This window comes from Lissotriton helveticus, chromosome 6, assembly GCF_964261635.1.
Source record: "Lissotriton helveticus chromosome 6, aLisHel1.1, whole genome shotgun sequence".
NCBI lineage: Eukaryota > Metazoa > Chordata > Amphibia > Caudata > Salamandridae > Lissotriton > Lissotriton helveticus.
Genome location: NC_136067.1, coordinates 1497905099 through 1497923989, shown reverse-complemented (window position 1 = coordinate 1497923989; position 18891 = coordinate 1497905099). Strand labels below are relative to the sequence as shown.

General features: G+C 44.1%; 1 protein-coding gene across 1 annotated transcript in view; it reads left to right on the top strand.

Moving 5' to 3' along the window:
- LOC144762755 (uncharacterized) overlaps positions 1–18891 on the top strand; it is an 842179-nt gene that overhangs the window by 103131 nt on the left and 720157 nt on the right. Inside the window, exon 8 of the mRNA XM_078648006.1 lies at positions 10641–10777. Coding sequence (XP_078504132.1) covers positions 10641–10777 — 137 coding nt within the window. The remainder of the gene's footprint in view (positions 1–10640; positions 10778–18891) is intronic.

The following is an 18891-nucleotide window of genomic DNA, read 5'->3' as shown; positions in this document are numbered from 1 at the left end:
GACCCCCCAATAACTGGGATTCTTACTTCCCCCACCTTTTGTGCACTGCGTTTTAAACCCAGTTACCAACAAGAATGTGTTACATCCAGTCTTTAGCATCCTCAACTACGTTGTTGGACTTACATGGGACATCAGTACCAGGTTCTCTGATGTTTTTCTGGTTTCAGTTTATTTTCTGTTTTTAGGAAACACAGCCACTGGGCTCACACCCACTGAGTTGTCTCACCAAGCATCAGTACAAGGGCTACAAAGAAAGTAGAAGACAGAGATACCCTAGCAGACCGTGACACATTGTTGCAATCTGCTGACACAAAGCTGCCAGGAACACCCAAGGTTTTCCCATAGGATAGCAGTAGCCTTAGAGCAGCATGTTATAAAATAATTGCGCTTTGGGTGCAAGCACTATAAAGTGTTTGGGGTTCTGCCTCTGTGCCAGATGGTTCTAGCAGCTTCTGATTGTGTTAGTTAATCTTTATTTTTACTGCCCTACTTCCCTGTCTCGGAGTATAGCTCAGTGAACTGAGTAATCACCGTTGACAATTTCAATATTCTGTAGATTATGAGTTCAAATCCCAGCAAGACAGTCTCAGCCTTCAATACCTCAGTGAAGGGCAATTTGAGTATCTCAAATTAGTAGTAACATTTATTATTTAGTGAGATTACAAACATCAAAAATGAGATTTTTAGCACTACATAAAACAGATGGGGAGTTTGCATTCAGGGTAGAGTTTCCCTGGTTTTTAGGTATTAGGAACCTGTTGTCCAACCAATTGTTTTCCTAAAAAGAGAGATGAAAATCCATTCCCAGGGATGGAAGTGGAATTGTGGCACTCAAAAATACAGTGGCATTTTGCCATATGTAACTGGACAACATGTAAGAATCGGAAAAAACACAAGGAAAATTGTCACAGCGTCTCACGAACAGAAGCTTATACAAGTTTCCAGACCTTAGCCTGAACATCTGGAAACCAGTGACAGTTACAGCTAGCTAGGTGTAGTTCTGCAAAAAATTGTGGATTGTCAGAAGTTGAATTTTGCCCACATCATGCACGACACCACCTACAGGTACCCTAGGATGAGGCTCGCACTCTGACCACAAAGCTATGGAGGAGCACAGATATGTTTACAAATCTATTCAGATTCTGCTCAAAACACAGAAAATCTGTGGGTCACAGTTGGCACAACTGAAAAAGGTCCCCTCATGCACCCAAACTATGATATTCAGTGATTGGGTTCCACATGTTATTAGCGTTCTCATTCCAAGACTAAAGATATTTTTTATGTACCACTATGTTTTATGTCCTTTGAAAGGAATTTGCTGGCAGGGGTTTATAGTAAGTCCTGTTGAGCCAATAACAATGGTCAAAACTAAATATGACTTAGAAATAGCTTGACAGGGTCTGCCAGGCCTTGACTCAAGGAATTCTTTGGAAATGTTTTTGCCATTTTTAATCACACTAGGACAACAGCTGTTAAAAACGGAATCAGATTTAGTATCAACTTGACGGTGGTAATTCTGCACAAAGTGACCGTTCTGCACAAAGTGACAGTTAAATAAAAGATTAAGACTTAAACTTCAAAGGGATTGTGTTGGAAAGTGCCCTTTTTTCATGGTTACCCCCTAACTTTTTGCCAGATACCTGATGCGTGTGTGTGTGTAAAAACTAGCTCCTAAAAGATCAAAGCACCAACCTGAGGCATCTGGTCACGTAACACGGGACAAAGTCGAACGTTCTGGCCAACCATGATGGAGCGCCATTCGGATACACAAGGAGAATTGGGGTTAGTCTTGGCTTACTTTTGGACTTGGAAGAAATTTGTCTGAGAAGGTAAAGTTCAGCGAGGCAAGGCAGCTGCCGATGTCCGAAGAGGAGGCGTCCTTATCGGGGAGCAACTGGACAAAGTTGCGCTGAATATTTCTTTTTTTACTTCGGAAATGTCCAGTTGGATGAGGTTTCAAGCCATATCAGACAAGGACTCCAGGAGGCCGGATATCCTTCCAAAAAAGGAGTCACTTATGTATTGCTGTGGAGGAGAACGTAGCCAGATGTACTGCGAAGTCTGGCCGGACTCTAATCCACTTTCAAAAACAACGAAACACCAATGCTACTTAACAATTCTCACCTTGCATCTGGTACATCGAACAAAACAATTTGTTTGATGCACCGGATGCAAGGTGAGAAATGTGTATCAGCATTGGTGTTTTGTTGTTTTTGTGGTAACAGGGCGCAGCCGTGCTGATTAAGAGCCTAAACTCTCCATTGTTTTTTGGTCTAATCCACCTTCGGCAGATCGGCAATCAGATAAGTCTCGGTCTCATGTCGGTTCTCATCGCACTTTTGTTTAATAAAAAATTCTAAGTCCCAATTTACCTAGTGCCACCTTTGGAATGGAAGAAACTTTTGGAGTTTTTCTCCAACAGATGGTTCTGGGATTTCCTTCCTCCCTGCTTGGGCTCCTGGGTGCCTGGGGTGACAAAAGGCTAGTGTGAAGTACTTTGTGCTGAGATGGCTTCTTTGAAATGTAAGCGGGTTTAGGAACTGCTCCACCCCACACATCCTGGCAGGATTGCCAGTTCTGACAAAAACTAGTTCCCTTTTGTGTCACAGTCCAAGAGGAATACACAAAGGCCAACTACCATGCTAATCAAAGTCATGGTTTAGACAAGAAAATGCAAACTTTCTAAAAGTAAATGGATGAGTTGGCTCACGCACTCCGTGTGGTTCAAAGAAATTGGCATATTTGGTAATTCGATTAAACAGTTGCAAGCGTGAACGAAGGTATTGCTTTCTGATCCAAAAGCGTAAAGAACAAGAAAAGTAGCGCTCCCCGTAATGGCAAAAGTCCCTTATGTGCACTGTTTGGAGTCCCAACAAAGGGAAGTAATCAATGTTCATAAACGTTTAACAGCAAAGTCAAGTACGATTTTTGTTGAGTTTGCTTGTTTTAATTCATCAAGAATTTGATCATTCAAAAATAACAAAAGTACTCAGAATGAGTAGTATTCAATTTGGCGAGATATTCATTCATCAAGAAACAAACGCATCATGTATATTTTCAAATCATCTGAATGCATTTCGGGCTTAGACAGCAATTCATCAGGGGATGTAGATTCTAGAAGAAATAATGAAACAATAGGTTGAAGTGAGAAATGGCCTTACTGGTAATGCCGTACTCATCACCAGATATAATGGTTGGGAAGATCAGTAGGTAATAGGAACGTGAACCAACATCATGAAATCGAGATACAACCATGGACACGCTAACATGCAGTTGCCGTCTGAATAAACCCTCTATTAGACCAAACGGCTGACATGCAGTTACCATCAGAAGGTTCAGTTGATAAGACGTGTGCAGTCATTAAACGAAAATAACTAGAAGTTAGGACAAGTAAGAATAACTGATAACGAAGTTTACTTAAAGGTTAGAATATATGCCAAGGGAAGTTTATGAAAGTTTGAATTCTGCGAATATGAATGGTAGAAAGGAGGTCAGCTGTATCTCGCAGTCCTCCATCCCTGTATATTCAGCCTTTTGGTTGGATTCACAATTGGAAGCCTGATTCATTAATAGTAAAGGGGAAGGACTCTAGGACTGGTACAGGAAGGTCCTTTTAGCGCTGTAACAGATTAGTACCTCTGTTGCAGTGCAGTATGTTTTTTTTAATCCCTAACCTTTCATTGCTACTACTGCCAACAGCTACTACTATGTGACCCAGGAATGATATATAAGGCCCCAAACTTTGTTCTTGTGCTTCTGCTTGGGCAAAGCGCATTGAACAACTTGAGGCCCTGATAACTCTGAGCTTTGCCTCCATGTTTCAGAGGCTTGAACGCAGATTGTTTTTATCAGATGGTTAAGCTCAAAGTGCAAATTCCCTGTCAACGCGTAGCGGATGGGTGCCCATTTCTAAAAATATCTTGGGTCTTTATCCCAGCAGCTTTGTACGTTGTACAGAGAGCCATGATCTTAAAGCTTGCCTGCATGGTGAGCTAGTGGAGAGAAATGATTGCTGCTTTTAGGTGGTCTCAAGTAGATAGAGTCAAGTATGTTGTAGCCTTGTCATGTGGCATCTCCGACCTAGTGGTACGATTCTTGGCATAACCACCTAGTGAGTTATCCACTTTCTGCTGACATCTTGTGTAATCTGCAGTTGCAAGGCGATGTCTTTAATGACATGTATGTGGGGAGAGTAGTTGTTTTTATAGCCAGACGAGGTAATACTTGAAAGCACAGTATCTGACAGAGCCATCTAGCTGCAGATTCCTTAACTTTTGAATTTTCCCAAGACGCCAGTCTGGATCTGGAAATTTTTAAGCAGTACTCCTGTGCACCGGGGTGCGGCGCCGTTTGGCTCCACGATGACGTTGACTACGGTCATGATGTCAGTGGAGCCATATAGGTCCCCTCTGGCGCACGGATGTCAGTTTCTTTTTTCCCCCCTGTAACGCGGACCCGGCAAAGTGGTCGATTTTTTGTCCTGCCTCAATACTTTGTTATCGGTGTGCCTTTTCTATGTCTACAGGTTTCAAACCTTTTGGGTTCTGTAGCCAACATATGTCGGTGATGGACCCGCATACAATTTTTATGCGGTGTTTAGGCGAGCACGACAACGCTGAGGATTGTGGCTCCTGACAGAAACTAAAACCGAAGTTGCTAAAGGAGCAGCTTTTGAAGTTGATGGCGGCGTGGGTGTCATGGTTTTCGGAGGCTTCCCAGCTTCGGCTTCATCGTTCCGGGAAGAGTGTTTGCTGAGTATATCTAGTAGCCGAAGCGGTTCTGGAGGACATCATTCTTCGGGGAAGTTAAAAAGTAAGAGACGGGTAAAGTCATGGCATTCACTGACTTCACCGTGTGGAGACTCTGTATCTCATGGCTCCTCCCGCTCGATGGTTGAGGAGGACATACTCGACTACGCACCGCATTTCCCTGTATTTCCAGGAGCCGGGGCGTTGATGGCTCAGATGAGGGAATATTATAATTCCTTGCACCTCATCTTTGGGACCCCATCTCCCTCTGGAGTGCCTTTAGGCCCAAAGGACGGGAGTGGAGCGCCATTGGAGGGTTTGCAGTCTGTGACGGTTCAGCCGTCATTGGATCTGCGCTGGTTGATGCCGGCCGCTGCCACTTTGGTGCAGGTCCACAGTCCTTCGGGATCTCGACTGACGATGCCGGACCTCGACAGCCGACTCTGATAGCAGCGGCAGTTGAAGTTGCTTCTCCTCCAACGTGTTGGCGTCGTACGACATCAGATGCGGAGTTGACTATTTAAATTGAGGAGAATATGGAGCTTTTGATTCCTTCTCAGGAAGAGATTGTGGGAAGACAGCCGGTGTCAATTGAGGCAAGGCTCTTTCAGCCCATTCCCGGCATTAATGTGCCTCAGATGGAGGAGAGCTGTTCGTCTGCTCTAGGAGAGGCTAGTGGCCTGGATTCTTCACCGGCTTTGGGTTTGCTTTTACCTCCTGGCCTTGCTACTGAGGCAAGTTCCTTCTTTTCAGACATGCTAAGGAAAGTGGCAACGGTTTTAAGCTTTTCACTTCCTACAGTGCAAAGATCCACATACTCTTTGATTGAGGTCCTTTTTCAGGGACACACAGCGGAAGAACCTGTTTTACCATTTGGGGAGTCCCTTTTCGATATTTTATTAGGTACTTGGGCCAAGCCGGAGTCGGGGCATCAGTGGACCAGGATAGACATCTGCCTGCTCCTGGGGACCTGGTGTGTCTTCATAGACAACCTTCCACACATAGCTTGGTTACTCAGGTTGTGACTTTCCCAGGATGTAGATTCTATACCTAAGACTCTAGTGGGTAAGGAGTCGTGTTGCATGTGGTAAACACATCTTTGCTTCTGCAGGCTCAGCCTTGAGATCCACAAACATGGCTTGTGTGCTGGGGCGATATTCCCCAGCTTTATGGGATTCGCTACAGAGTATGTTGCCATCTCTTCCAGATAACCTCCGCTCGGAGATTGGTAATATGATTAGAGATGGTCAGCAGGCTGCTAGGCTTACCATAAGGTGTGTATGGATACTTCGGACTCTGAAGGTCACGCCATGGCATCAGCAGTGGCATTACGGCATTGTGCTTGGTTGGCAAATTTGGGTTTATCGGAGGCAGTTGGTTGACATGCCATTTGATTGTGCCTATCTGTTTGGGAGACAAGGTGATGCAGCGTTAAGATGCTTCTGTGATACACAGAGGTCTTCAGAGTCATAACTTTTCATTTTCTGTTACAGGTGTAACTTGTCTTTATGCTTGAGATTCAGACTATTTCCTAAGGAGAGAGTACGCTTTGTTGGGGCATTCTACTTGCCCATTCTTGGTTTGACCACTCGGTGTTCCTGCGAGAGCTGATGTTTTATTCTCAGTACCATTTTTCCCCTTTTTCAAGTTGGTATTGAGTTAGATGATCGAGGGAAGTTTCCCTTTGTCCTTGACCTCTGAGGATGAGCTTTGTGCTCAAGAGGTTATTATCAAGGGATGTATCTTCTTGTATGGAACATTTTCTGATGCAGGCTTCTTTGAAGCAGTTCAGTATGCCAAAATATGCATTGTTTTGCCCTTTCGTTGTGTTTCATATGGTCATGTTGGTATGCCAGTGGTAAGTCTGGTATATAGGGATGCTTTGGTCTTTACTCGTTAGAGAAATCAGCGTAGTATGTCCTCACTACTCTAGTGGAGTACATATCTACTATGGAGCTGATGGATTCAGAGCTTACACTTAGTATTCTTTTGAATACATGACCTGGTTGTTCAACCGTCGTTAAAGTCCTCTTAGTTTTATGGTGCAGGTTGTTTTCTCTTTCTGAACGGACTGCATATCTACATATTTACTATAAGTGCTTCTGTTTTCTGAAGAGTTGTGCAATTAAATTCAGGGTTTATGGTGTATTTATTGGAGGGCACAAGTTTGTGGCCTTCTCTGTGGCAGGGGATAAGTAATTCATTGGTTCATCATTTGAACATGAAGGGGTGAACTCTGTATCTTACACTGTGTGGTAGGCAGTGTTCGAAACAATCAGTTGGAGACTTCTAGCTGCAGATTCCTTACCTGTTTTCGGTCATACCGTTCATGGTATGGAGTTTTTAGGCTTTATAGGAAGCTCTTCTTGTTATTCTCCTACAATGCTGTTTCAATCTGTCTAGAGGCTATATATTACCTGTCCTCTTGGGGTATGCATCTATTTTCTCTATGCTTAAGTCTTTGGGAAATCATTGCAGTTATTTCTTGAGACGTACTTGCGATCAATTATTATTTTTTTAATCACAAGTGGTGTTGCATGAGCTTGTTGCTAACAAGGATTTGTTTTATTTATGATTTCCCTTTAATATTTAAAATGTTCCTTGTGTAATGTTTAGGTACTACACTCATAGGTGCGTTCCCTTCTGCAACATACATATTTGGTCTTCGTTTAAAAAAAAAAAAAAGAACAGAAAGAGATTTTAATGTGAGTTGTGGTTGCTTCCCTTTTCTCGCTTGCCTTGGTACCTTGAGCGTGCCCACGGCTCGGGGTCATGTTCAGACTGTCGGACCATGACCCTGAAGGTCATGTGGGGGCAAGCTTTGGAGATACTTGCGGTCCGGAAGTAAATGTTGGACGAAAAAATTCTATGAGTTGTCGGGCCACTCGGTCTCTATTGTAAAACAAGTTTATATATTTAATGTATATGTCCAGATAATACATCTTTGTGGCAAAAGTTTATACAACTGGCTTTATGTAACCTTCGAGTGGTCATTTTGTTCAAACAAAATTCTTTACACCATGGAGGTATTATTGTCCATTTTTCTTTTGGTGGTCAGTCATCTTGGTATAACGGAATGAGTTCTGAGAGGCCTTCTTTGGATTCTATCAGGACAGCTTTTTCTCTGATATCTCTTTATTGTTGTAAAGAATACGGATTACATGACTTTTGCTTTGCACTCAGGCCTTTTTAGGCCAACGAGTTCTCTTTCCCCTTTGAGGACAGAGGATAATGTCTGTTAACTGATAGGTTGTTCTTTAAGGGTTTGTCCAACTTGTCCTTCAAGGGCTGATTCTCTCGGCCTGTAGGGTTGTTTTTTATTTATAAGTTCTGTGACATTGATCATGGATTCTATTAAGATCCAAGCTCCTGTTCTGCTATTCCAATGTACATTTGGCCGGTTGTTAGTTATTACCGGCTGGTTCTCTTTGAGAACTTGTGAAGGATTAGTTTGTTGACCCTCCTCCAGGGGAGTATAGCTATAGTATTCAATTCAAACGTTAAGGAATCTGCGGCTAGATGTCTCTATCAGATGTAAATGTTACTCACCATCGGTAACGTAATATCAGGTGGAGACACAGTCTAGCCGCAGATTCATTAACTCCCTGCCCATCCTCCCCACTCCGCGAATAACCTATGCAGTAAGTGTTATACCCTTTTTTAGTACTGGTTTTATATACCGGTGATCACTATCTCAACTTATGTGGTGATTTAACAGACCGCTTGGCCTGGCCACATAGGTTTTGTTTAGAAGTTGCCATACCACCAAATGTGTGTGGTCGGTAGGGTGGGGGATGTTTTCTCATTCACTCTGGAGCAGACACCAGTGGGCAGTATTGATTTATTGTTCTTTCTTTGAAAGTCTTTGTTTGGTATCATCATACCTTGATGTTGTTTTTATAGGTTTTGTTTTGCTATTACCATCGCATTCATTACCTTTGATGAATGGAATATAGAGCCAGATGCATCACAAAAATGTTTTGCGATTCCCTAATTGGGAATCTTTGTGATTCGCAATTAGGTAATCGCAAAATGGCATTCATGAAAGTGTGCAGTGCACTTTCTGAGATTCCGAAGGGGTCACAAATGACCTACTTCATGAATATTAATGAGATAGGTTGCACTTTGCGGGCCACTAGGAATCGAAAATATCACAGGGATAGCAATCTTTTTTTGTAAGCAGCCCGTTTTCCTTAAAGGAAAACAAGATGCTTCAAAGACAAATGAAAAGTTTTCTTTCCATTTTTTAAGAGCAGACAGTGGTCCGTGGGACCACTGCCTTCTCTTAAAAATGTGTTTACAAACATTCACAAAAGGGAAGGGGTCCCTAGGGACCCCTTCCCATTAGCGAATGTCTTACCACCTACTTGAAGTAGGTGGTAATATGCGAATGTTTTGCGACCGCATTCACGGTTACAAAACATTCATGCATACTGTTAGAATTCGCTATTTGGAGGGGACGCCCTAAACACACCCCTTCCAAATAGCGAATCGCAACCCCATTTTGCAATTCGGTAACAGGTTACCAAATCGCAAAATTGGGTTTAATGTATCGCAAACGCATTTTTTGCGATCGCAAATGGCCTGATTCTGCAAATCGGCCTGTTTGTGAGGAGAAACATTCTTGATGCATCTGGCCCATAAAGTGTAAGGTTTTCCTCCCTTACATGAGGGTTGTTCACGAGGGCATGGGGTTTCACGTAGCCCTGTGTTTCGTTTTGGGGTTTTCTTCAAAAACCATGTCTGATATTAACATACTATTTCAAAGATTTTTTGATATTTTTGGCACACTGCTTCCACAACTAGTTTCTATAGTGGCTCCGCATTCTGGTGCTGAAGGTTTCACAGTAACTTTTACTTTAACACACTTTTACCATAGTGCAGTGGACTTTTTCTTTCATCTTTTTTGGCAAGTTTCTTTCATTTCTTGTCCATAAACAGGGTTAATCTGTTGCCGAAGACCTAATTCCCACGGTGCCATAGATAGGGTGGTCTTTGTGTTAACCCCTTGTTCATCATTGAATGGCTTTTTTTGTCCATCTCAGTTCAATTCTCGTGATTCGATGGCTTTCCTCCCTCTTCTTGGTTTGTCCCACCCTCGGAGCCTTACTTCTTTACCATAATTTTAATTGGATGGCTTGTTTTCTTGCACCACTGACATAGGGAGTTATCCTGCCCGACTCTATTTTTATTAATATGTTTGTGAGGGCCTGGCAACTACACACTGTTACCGTGCTGTTCACTTGTACTTTTGTGCATCATCCTGTGCGCACTTTAGTCATTAAGTTACCATTCCACATGTGTGGTCTGCCATCATTGAATGGTAAGTTAGGAATAAAGTATAATCAAAAAGTAATTCCATGATGGTCACCAATGGGTGACCATCTTGGAATTATTATTGTTTTACTTTGAAAAATAAGTTCAAGATGGCTGCCCGTGCATATGCATGGGCAGTTATGTATGAATGGTTTAGACCATAAAGTATGCCAAACCAAACAAGTGTTGGCAAAACCCATAGCTTGGCACCTGCATATGAAAGGCGTTATTTGTGCTTCCAGCTTATTGTCGGCTACTTGCATCTAGGTTGCAACATCAAATAACGAGACATATGTGATTGTGCTCCATGATCACATAATTACTTACCTTTCCTCCTCGGCACAGATGACAATAAAGGCTCATGCAAGAAGAATTAATATGGGTTAGTATTATCTGTATTTTGAGGTGTTTTAGATTTCTACTAAGGGTTTATACATTTCATACTACCCTATAAATGTTAGGCTCTGGCTTTTGCCAAGAACATTTAGCATTTAGAAGAGTTAAAATCACAGAATGTTGGCCACAGTTTATTTTGTTTGGTATCTTCTCATACATTTTCCCCATTTTCTTCTCTAGCTCAACATTCTCGAGATATAGCCAAATTATCCATCATCGTAAAACGTGTAAACGAAAAGCCAGAATTTCTACAGCAGGCCTACCAAACCACCATTTTAAACTCTGCTCCATACAGATTCCCGGTTCTGAAAGTGGAGGTATGTTGCTATAAATTGTGAACATGCCTGTGTTTGTTGCCACAGTCTCTCTTGTAAACTGCACTGGTCTACTGCACGACTGTCATGTTTTCAGTCTTCTTATGTGTGTCATTTCCATGTTTGCAGTGTACTTAATGTGTGACATTTCAATGCTGTACAGTATGACACATTGAGTGTCACTTTATCATAGTGGAGTGACACAAAAAAATTAAGAGTGAAGAGATCAACCAAAGACGGGTGCCATCTTAAAATGGGTCATAGAAAACTGTGGAAATTAACACCCTCCAAAAGGGTACCTCATTTGTCCCGACGTATCACTCTAATCCACTTGATTTGGAAGTCAGTTTTTTCAAATTTATGTGCACTCTTCACTTGAAACATTTTTTCACCAACATTGTTGACAACCAATTTCGTACTGAGGGTGGTACTCTTAGAGGACTGAAACCAAAGAGCAATTACATGCCTCCCGTCAGCCATAAAATATTGGAACCTTTTGAACCTCTGATTAAACTAGATATGCAAAAGATGTTGAAGTGCAAAAGATCGAAACAAACCAATCTTACAGTGAAAGAATAGGGAATTTTGGACAAAATAGCTAACAATCCTGACATAATTTGACGTAAAGCAGACAAAAGCGGTGATCATGGATTCAACTTTTTACCTACAGAATGTCCAAGAACACATTCATGATCCCTCAACATAGATGAAATTGGAAAAAAAATCCTATTGATGAATTCAAAATAGTCCTTGTAATCATTTTAGATGCTGCAGTCATGAATCACCGATGACGACAAACGGTTCCTACTGATGGATAGTCCTAAGAGCCCCAAGATCTACATGTTGCACAAGATTCATAAAAATCTCACTAAGCCTCCATTCAGACCCAATGTGTGTACTTGTGGTACAATCCATGAACCTATCGGGAGATACTTCGACAAGTATCTCCAACCCTCGGTACAGCAAATGTCCACATATATCAGAGGCACCAATGACTTTTAGCTTAAGATTCGTTCTATTACCTTGGAGGATGTTGAGGGCATTCTACTATGCACAATCGATGTAAAGGCATTATACACATCCATTTCACATGACTTGGGAACGGAAGCTGTTGAAAATTTCTTAACCCCACTGAGTTGGATTAAGATCTCAAGATCTTCCTTCTTGAAATATTGCACTACACATTGTACCATAGCTATTTTATCTGGGAGAATGATTTCTTTCTACAGCTCACTGGGACCTCCATGGGCAATTGTACAGCACTCTGCTACGCTAATTTGTTCATGCACAAGTTTGAACTGGAACCTATTTTGTCTTCTGAACCCTGGACCAACCTGATGATGTTCGTTAGGTATATCAACAACATTTCCCTATTTTGAAAATGATCCCATCTTGAACTTTCAGCAGCCATACAACAGTTAAACTGTGTCAATGACCGGATCAAATTCACACACAACATTAGTGACACTACCATACATTTTTGGGATGTATACATTACTAAGATGGGCACAGAATTGAAAACCAATACTTTCAGGAAAGAAACTGATCGTAACAAATTACTCCATTTCCACAGCTTCCATCAATACTCTTTAAAAAAAACTCTTGCCATATTCTCAACTCCTCCGATTCAAAAGAATCTGTCACAACCGTGGCCGGGGTAAGGCATTGGGGTAGACACAGGCAAATACTTCTCTCCTCATGCTATTGCAGTATGACTGGGAAACTTGTGGTTAATTAACTACATTACCCAGCATTGGGGTATGCACAGGAAGTAGCAGCGAAGGGCAACGGTTTGTCGGAAGGCAGTATATAGGCTGTCAACTCCTCTGCTCCATGCTTGTCGTTCCAGTTTCTTGGATATCTGACCGGCTGTCCTGTTCTTGATTTTGTGGAATCTGCTAGGATTAGTGATCCTTCAGTGCTGCTTCTTTCACGCAAGCCGTCCTGACAGCGCTCTCCATCGCTGGGGCTCCGGCCATCCATGGAGTCCCTTCCTTTCCTGCCGACGGCGGCTTGATGGAAGAAGCCGGTTTTGTATCTCCTGCCCTGGCGCTGCGCGGGAAAAGGAAAGTTCCCATGCTTTTGCCCTCTTCAGCCTGCACCGCTCCTGTGGCAGAACAAGGAGCTCCACCCGCACTGCAAACAGATAAGTGGTGGGAGTGTGCTTGTGCTTGGGCTACTCTTATCGTGAGACTCTTTTCAGTGTTTGTTCACGCACTTTGGTCCTGGTATCCTGTTTATTCTTGAAACGTTCATTGACTTGTTTTGGAAATAGCCCAGCGCTGCCGATTCCTCCTTTGCCTGTGGACAGTTTCAGGCAAGCAGACAATGTTTCCAATTGGCTGTCTTAGTGGATGCTGGGGGATGTGAGTTCTGCTTTGTTTTAGACTAGAGTGCATCACTCAGGAGAAGGCTTGTATGCATGGATATTTTTTTCTTTCTTTCTCTTCTCTTGCACACAGGGTATGTCATCAAGGTTGATGTTCTTTCTTGGTCTGACAGGCACATCCTCCACCCAGCATTATTTATTGTTATCTCCCATTCCCTATTCCCCGGCCCTCTTCACACAGGGCAGCATAATACGCACCTTTGCTCCCTGTGTGGCAGTGTAAAGGGAAAGTGGGAAACTATCTGCTCTCAATCATCCCCGCTGGACATTATCGGCAGGTCAGCTCTGTCTTTAGTACCCAACAGAATCACATCCAACCCAGTTAAATTGCTCACTAATATCAGTGAGACACTCCAACGATTCAAAGATAGACGATACCCTGCAGATATCCTTGAGCTTGCCGCACAACTGTCCTCTACGAAAACACGCAAAAAACTTTTAACAAACACTCAACAAACCATGAAAGACAGAAAGAGATACTTGCTGCGCAGAAAGGGACTCACATTCTCCCCCAACACCAGGGGACCATTCCCTGTCACAACTGCAACTATTGAAACAGTGTAATTAAAGGCAATTATATCACCCATACCTAGAAAAGCAATAAAATCAAGCTCAAGGTTACTGCAACTCGTGACACCAAGAATGTAATATATTTACTCAAATGCCCTTGTGGATTGGCATACATTGGTAAAACTGAATGGAAAATAAAAATCTGACTCAATGAACATAAGAGTAATATCAGGACAATGAATCTAAAGTCATCCGTTGCCTCCCATTTCTTGGAATTCAAACATAACATCAGCCAACTTCGGTTCATGGTATTAGAGAACGTTGACATCAGTGAAGGACGCAACAACGGCAAATTTCCACTCCAGAGAGGAACCTATTGGATTAGATTGTTGGACACCATCATACCATATGGTCCTAATGACCGCATTGAATTTAGTTGTTTTCTTTAACACTGCCTGTATAATAGTTCTTTCTCAAATGTGTTCTATTTTCAAGTTGCCTCATTTTGCTTTTTTGTTCCTTTTTCTGTTCCTTTTTCCTCTTTCTGTTTTTTCTGCTCTAGCTTATTTCTTACTACTTTAGCTTACCTCTTTCTCACCTTGTAAATTATCCGTAACTGTTCCCTACTCTTCATACTCTATTTCCCATTTCATCAACCTCTCCGCGGAGCTTATGTTCTTTTGGACCTTCTTTCACATTCCCTTATCCTTTTTCTATTTCCTTTGTTTTCTATGACCCATTTTAAGATGGCATTTGGTTGACTGTTTCGCTCTTCATTTTTTTACCTTTTTTTACCATTTCATTCTAACCCTTTATTATTGTTTTACATTCATGGCATTATACTTTATTTATTTTCACACTTGCTTTTTCGTTTATTACACCTTTCCTCTGGGAGGTAACCCAGCATTTTCACCCTTCTTCCGGTGTCGGGAACTTCCGTTCTTTTGTTTATTTTTATCTTTCGCTGTTGGCAACTCGTTTCCGATGGAATGTTACACTGAACATTTTACACATGATCGCCTTGACGGTGGCGTTGAGCTTTTTAGCACCGGGGCATCACTCGGGTTGCCTTTCATTTATCTTGAGGAACACCGCTTGCCTTTTTAATATCTTGCAATTGCTTTGTTGTCGTATATTTGTTTGAACTCACTGTAGTCACTCCCACCTATTAGAATCACCAGTAATATTTGTTAAACTACCAATAGTTTTTCAGTTACATATTTTCTGATCACTCTCTTGTTGCTAATTTACTGGTGAAGCTATTGTTTTGGGCACACTTCCTAATACTTTTTTACCGCGTTTTTTCATTTTCACTGTGGTCTGACTTTTCCATGCATGGCCCTCGCCTGATTACCTTAGACGGATGCCACATTTCATACAGTTTTACTTTTGTCCTGATTAACGCTTGGGAAACTCCTCTTATTCTTGTGCTTTCCTCTTCATTATCCATAGATCCCCGAAATGCATTGGGCCTAGAAGATTTTGACTCACCCGTTTTCATGACGATGTGATATTCTGAAGAAAACTATATGTGCTCACAACTTCTTCATGTTAAAGCATAATTAAATACCATTCTATATCAGTACAACTTAGTTGATCACTTTTTGGATTAAACTCCCCCTTGGGAATCTAGCAGTGCAACCGTGGGACATTTCCAGTGGAATACCGCTCTTCATTCTCATTTTCTTCATGCTGGTGGATCAGTCAGCGATACCCTGGCTGCATGCAGAACATTACAACAACATTTTTTATTTTGTTTCACCTTCGGTGTGTTTATACCAATACTTCCACACGTCATTGTGTGCCATGCCTCCAGTCCACTGCCATGGCATTGGTAAGCCACCCATCTAGCTGGGTGCACTTTACCACTGGTGAGGGTCCAGGTTCATGAGCCCTGTACCCCTACAGTGTCTAACAGCCAGATTCATTAAGCCAAAATCGGCTCGCAAAGGGCCAGATTCTGAGAATCTGGCCCTTTGCGAGCGCTATTTTTGCATTTGGGATTCATCATCCCAAATGCAAAAATCGCAATTCTAGAAATCGCTAAATTGCGAATAATTGCATTTAAGGAATCTTAATTTGAGATTCCTTAAATGTAATTCATGAACTATTTTAAAATTGCGAATTCGCAATCTGGTGCCGCTATTTACCGCGAAGTCTAACTACGTGGTAAATAGCAAAAACTTAGAAAAATGCACTTTAGTGCATTTTTCTAAGTTGTATGTTACACACACACATGTCCTTTGGGCATGTGTGCGCGCAACACCAGTGTACATTACCATTTCAGGGGTGCTACAGGGTGTCCTTTGGACACCCTGGCACCCTTGAAATCGCTTCCTTATTTGCGATTCGCTAATTGCTAATCGCAAATAAGGAATGACTCCCCATTCATTCCTATGGGCCTTTAGGCCCATAGGAATGAATGGGAAAGCCATTACTTATTTGCGATTAGCAATTAGCGAATCGCAAATAAGGAAGCAGTAGAAATTGCAAAAAAAATTGCGATTCCTACATGCATCCCGTTTTGCGAGTCTTTAATAGCGATTCCTTAAAAATCGCTATTAAGGACTCGCAAAACAGGACTTTGATGAATCTGGGGGTAAGTCCATTCTCAGAATAAGTGCAGTAAAGCCATATAGAGTATGTGGTCTGGGAGTTTGTCATTACGAACTCCACAGCATCATAATGGATTTACTGAAATCTGGGAAGTTTGATATAAAAATTTTCAGCACATTAAACCCAAACTGGTGCCAGTGTGGGATTTAATGGAAAATGCACTCAGAGGATGTCTTAGAGATGCCCCCTGAAAAACAACCTGATTCTAGTGTTCTGGCTGAGTGGCTGCTTGCCAGCTGCCACCATCAGACATGTTTGTGGACCCGTGGGTCGAGAGCCTGCTGCTCTCGGCGTCTCATAACAAAGGACATCCTGGGGCGAGGTGCCAAGCCTTCTCTCCCAGGATTGGCAGGGTCCACGAAGGGAAAGCTTCAAAGGCTTGCCGCCTTTGTAAGCCGACCTAGCCTTTGCTGCTGCCAGCAACAGGCCCCCACCAGTTCTGACCCTCACTTTGGATGGAATAATCGGTGGGAAAACCAAGATAGGAGGAGAGGTGTGCCCACCTTTGCCAACCTCACCCCTCAGGTGGGGGAGGCGAGGAAAAGCACAACTCTCAGTCCCACCATCTTGAAGATTGGGGGACCCAACCAACCATAGTGAGGCTTATGCCCCCCTCCCACTGGAGTGTGGCATAATACTACATTTAATATTTAGGGGCAACCCTGAACCGTGCCTCCTCAGCCAAGAAGAATCAAGAAGAAGTACCGAAGAGCTGTGCTGAAGGAAGAAGAACCAATCAATCAATCAGGTCATTTGTAGAGCGCACTACTCACCCGTAGGGTCTCAAGGCGCTGGGAGGGGGGGGGGTGCCGCTACTGCTCGAACAGCCAGGTCTTGAGCTTCTTCCTGAAGGAGAGGTGGTCTTGGGTCAGGCGCAGATTGGTCGGAAGTGAGTTCCAGGTCTTGGCGGCCAGGTAGGAGAAGGATCTTCCTCCTGTTGTCGCTCTTCGGATGCGGGGGACGGCGGCGAGGGCGTGGTTGGTTGATCTGAGGAGGCGCTTGGGGGTGTAGAAGGTGATCCGGTTGTTGAGGTAGCTCGGGCCTTGGTCGTGTAGGGCTTTGTGCGCGTGGGTGAGGAGCCGGAAGGTGATTCTCTTGTTGACCGGGAGCCAGTGCAGATCTCTCAGGTGTCCGGAGATGTGGCTGCGTCGGGGGATGTCGAGGATGAGTCTCGCCGAGGCGTTCTGGATCCGCTGGAGTCTCTTCTGGAGTTTGGCAGTGGTTCCGGCGTAGAGGGCGTTGCCGTAGTCCAGTCGGCTGGTGACGAGGGCTTGGGTGACCGTCTTCCTCGTCTCGGTGGGGATCCACCGGAAGATCTTACGTAGCATGCGCAGGATGTTGAAGCATGACGAGGAGACGGCCTTGACTTGTCTGGTCATGGAGAGGGAGGAGTCCAGGATGAAGCCCAGGTTGCGTGCGTGGTCCGTCGGTTTGGGTGCGGTGCCCAGGGCGGGGGGCCACCAGGAGTCGTCCCAGGCGGAGGGCGTGGAGCCCAGGATGAGGACCTCCGTCTTGTCTGAGTTCAGTTTCAGGCGGCTGGTCGTCATCCATTCGGCTACGTCTCTCATCCCTTCGTGCAGGTTGGCTCTGGCGGTGGCGGGGTCGTTGGTCAGGGAGAGGATCAGCTGGGTGTCGTCAGCGTAGGAGATGATGTTGAGGTTGTGTTGGCGTGCGATGGTCGCGAGGGGGCTCATGTAGACGTTGAAGAGGGTGGGGCTCAGTGAGGATCCTTGAGGGACGCCGCAGATGACTTTGGTGGCCTCTGACTTGTACGGTGGTAGGCGGACTCTTTGTGTTCTTCCGTCGAGGAAGGAGGTGATCCATTCCAGTGCCTTCTCCTGGATTCCGATGTTGCTGAGGCGCTGTACTAGGGTGCGGTGGCAGACAGTGTCGAAAGCCGCGGAGAGGTCTAGGAGGATGAGGGCCGCTGTTTCTCCGTTGTCCATCAGAGTTCGAAGGTCGTCGGTGGCGGCGATGAGGGCGGTCTCGGTGCTGTGGTTCGCTCGGAAGCCGGACTGTGAGGGGTCGAGGGATCCATTCGTCTCGAGGAAGGCGGCCAGCTGTTTGTTGACGGTCTTCTCGATGACTTTGGCCGGGAACGGGAGGAGCGAGATGGGACGGTAGTTCTTGAGGTCGGTGGGGTCTGCTGTAGGTTTCTTGAGGAGAGCGCTGAGTTCGGCGTGTTTCCAGCTCTCAGGGAAGGTGGCGGAGTCGAAGGAGGTGTTGATGATGTCCCGCAGGTGGGGTGCGAGGACCGCGTCGGCTTTGTTGAAGACGTGGTGAGGGCAGGGGTCAGTCGGAGATCCGGAATGGATGGAGTTCATGGTGCGGATGGTGTCTTCGGTGCTGATCGGGGTCCAGGTGCGGAGGGTGGTGGTGGGTGGCGTCGTTGCGGTTGTGGCTTGCGTTGGTTGGTTGTTGAAGCTGTTGTGTATGTCCGTGATCTTGTTGTGGAAGTAGGACGCGAGGGAGTTGCAGAGGTCTTGCGATGGGGTGATGTCGTTGTTTCCGGCGTTGGGGTTGGAGAGCTCTTTCACGATGTTGAAGAGTTCCTTGCAGTTGTGTGCGTTGTTGTCCAGCCGGTCCTTGTATGCATTTTTCT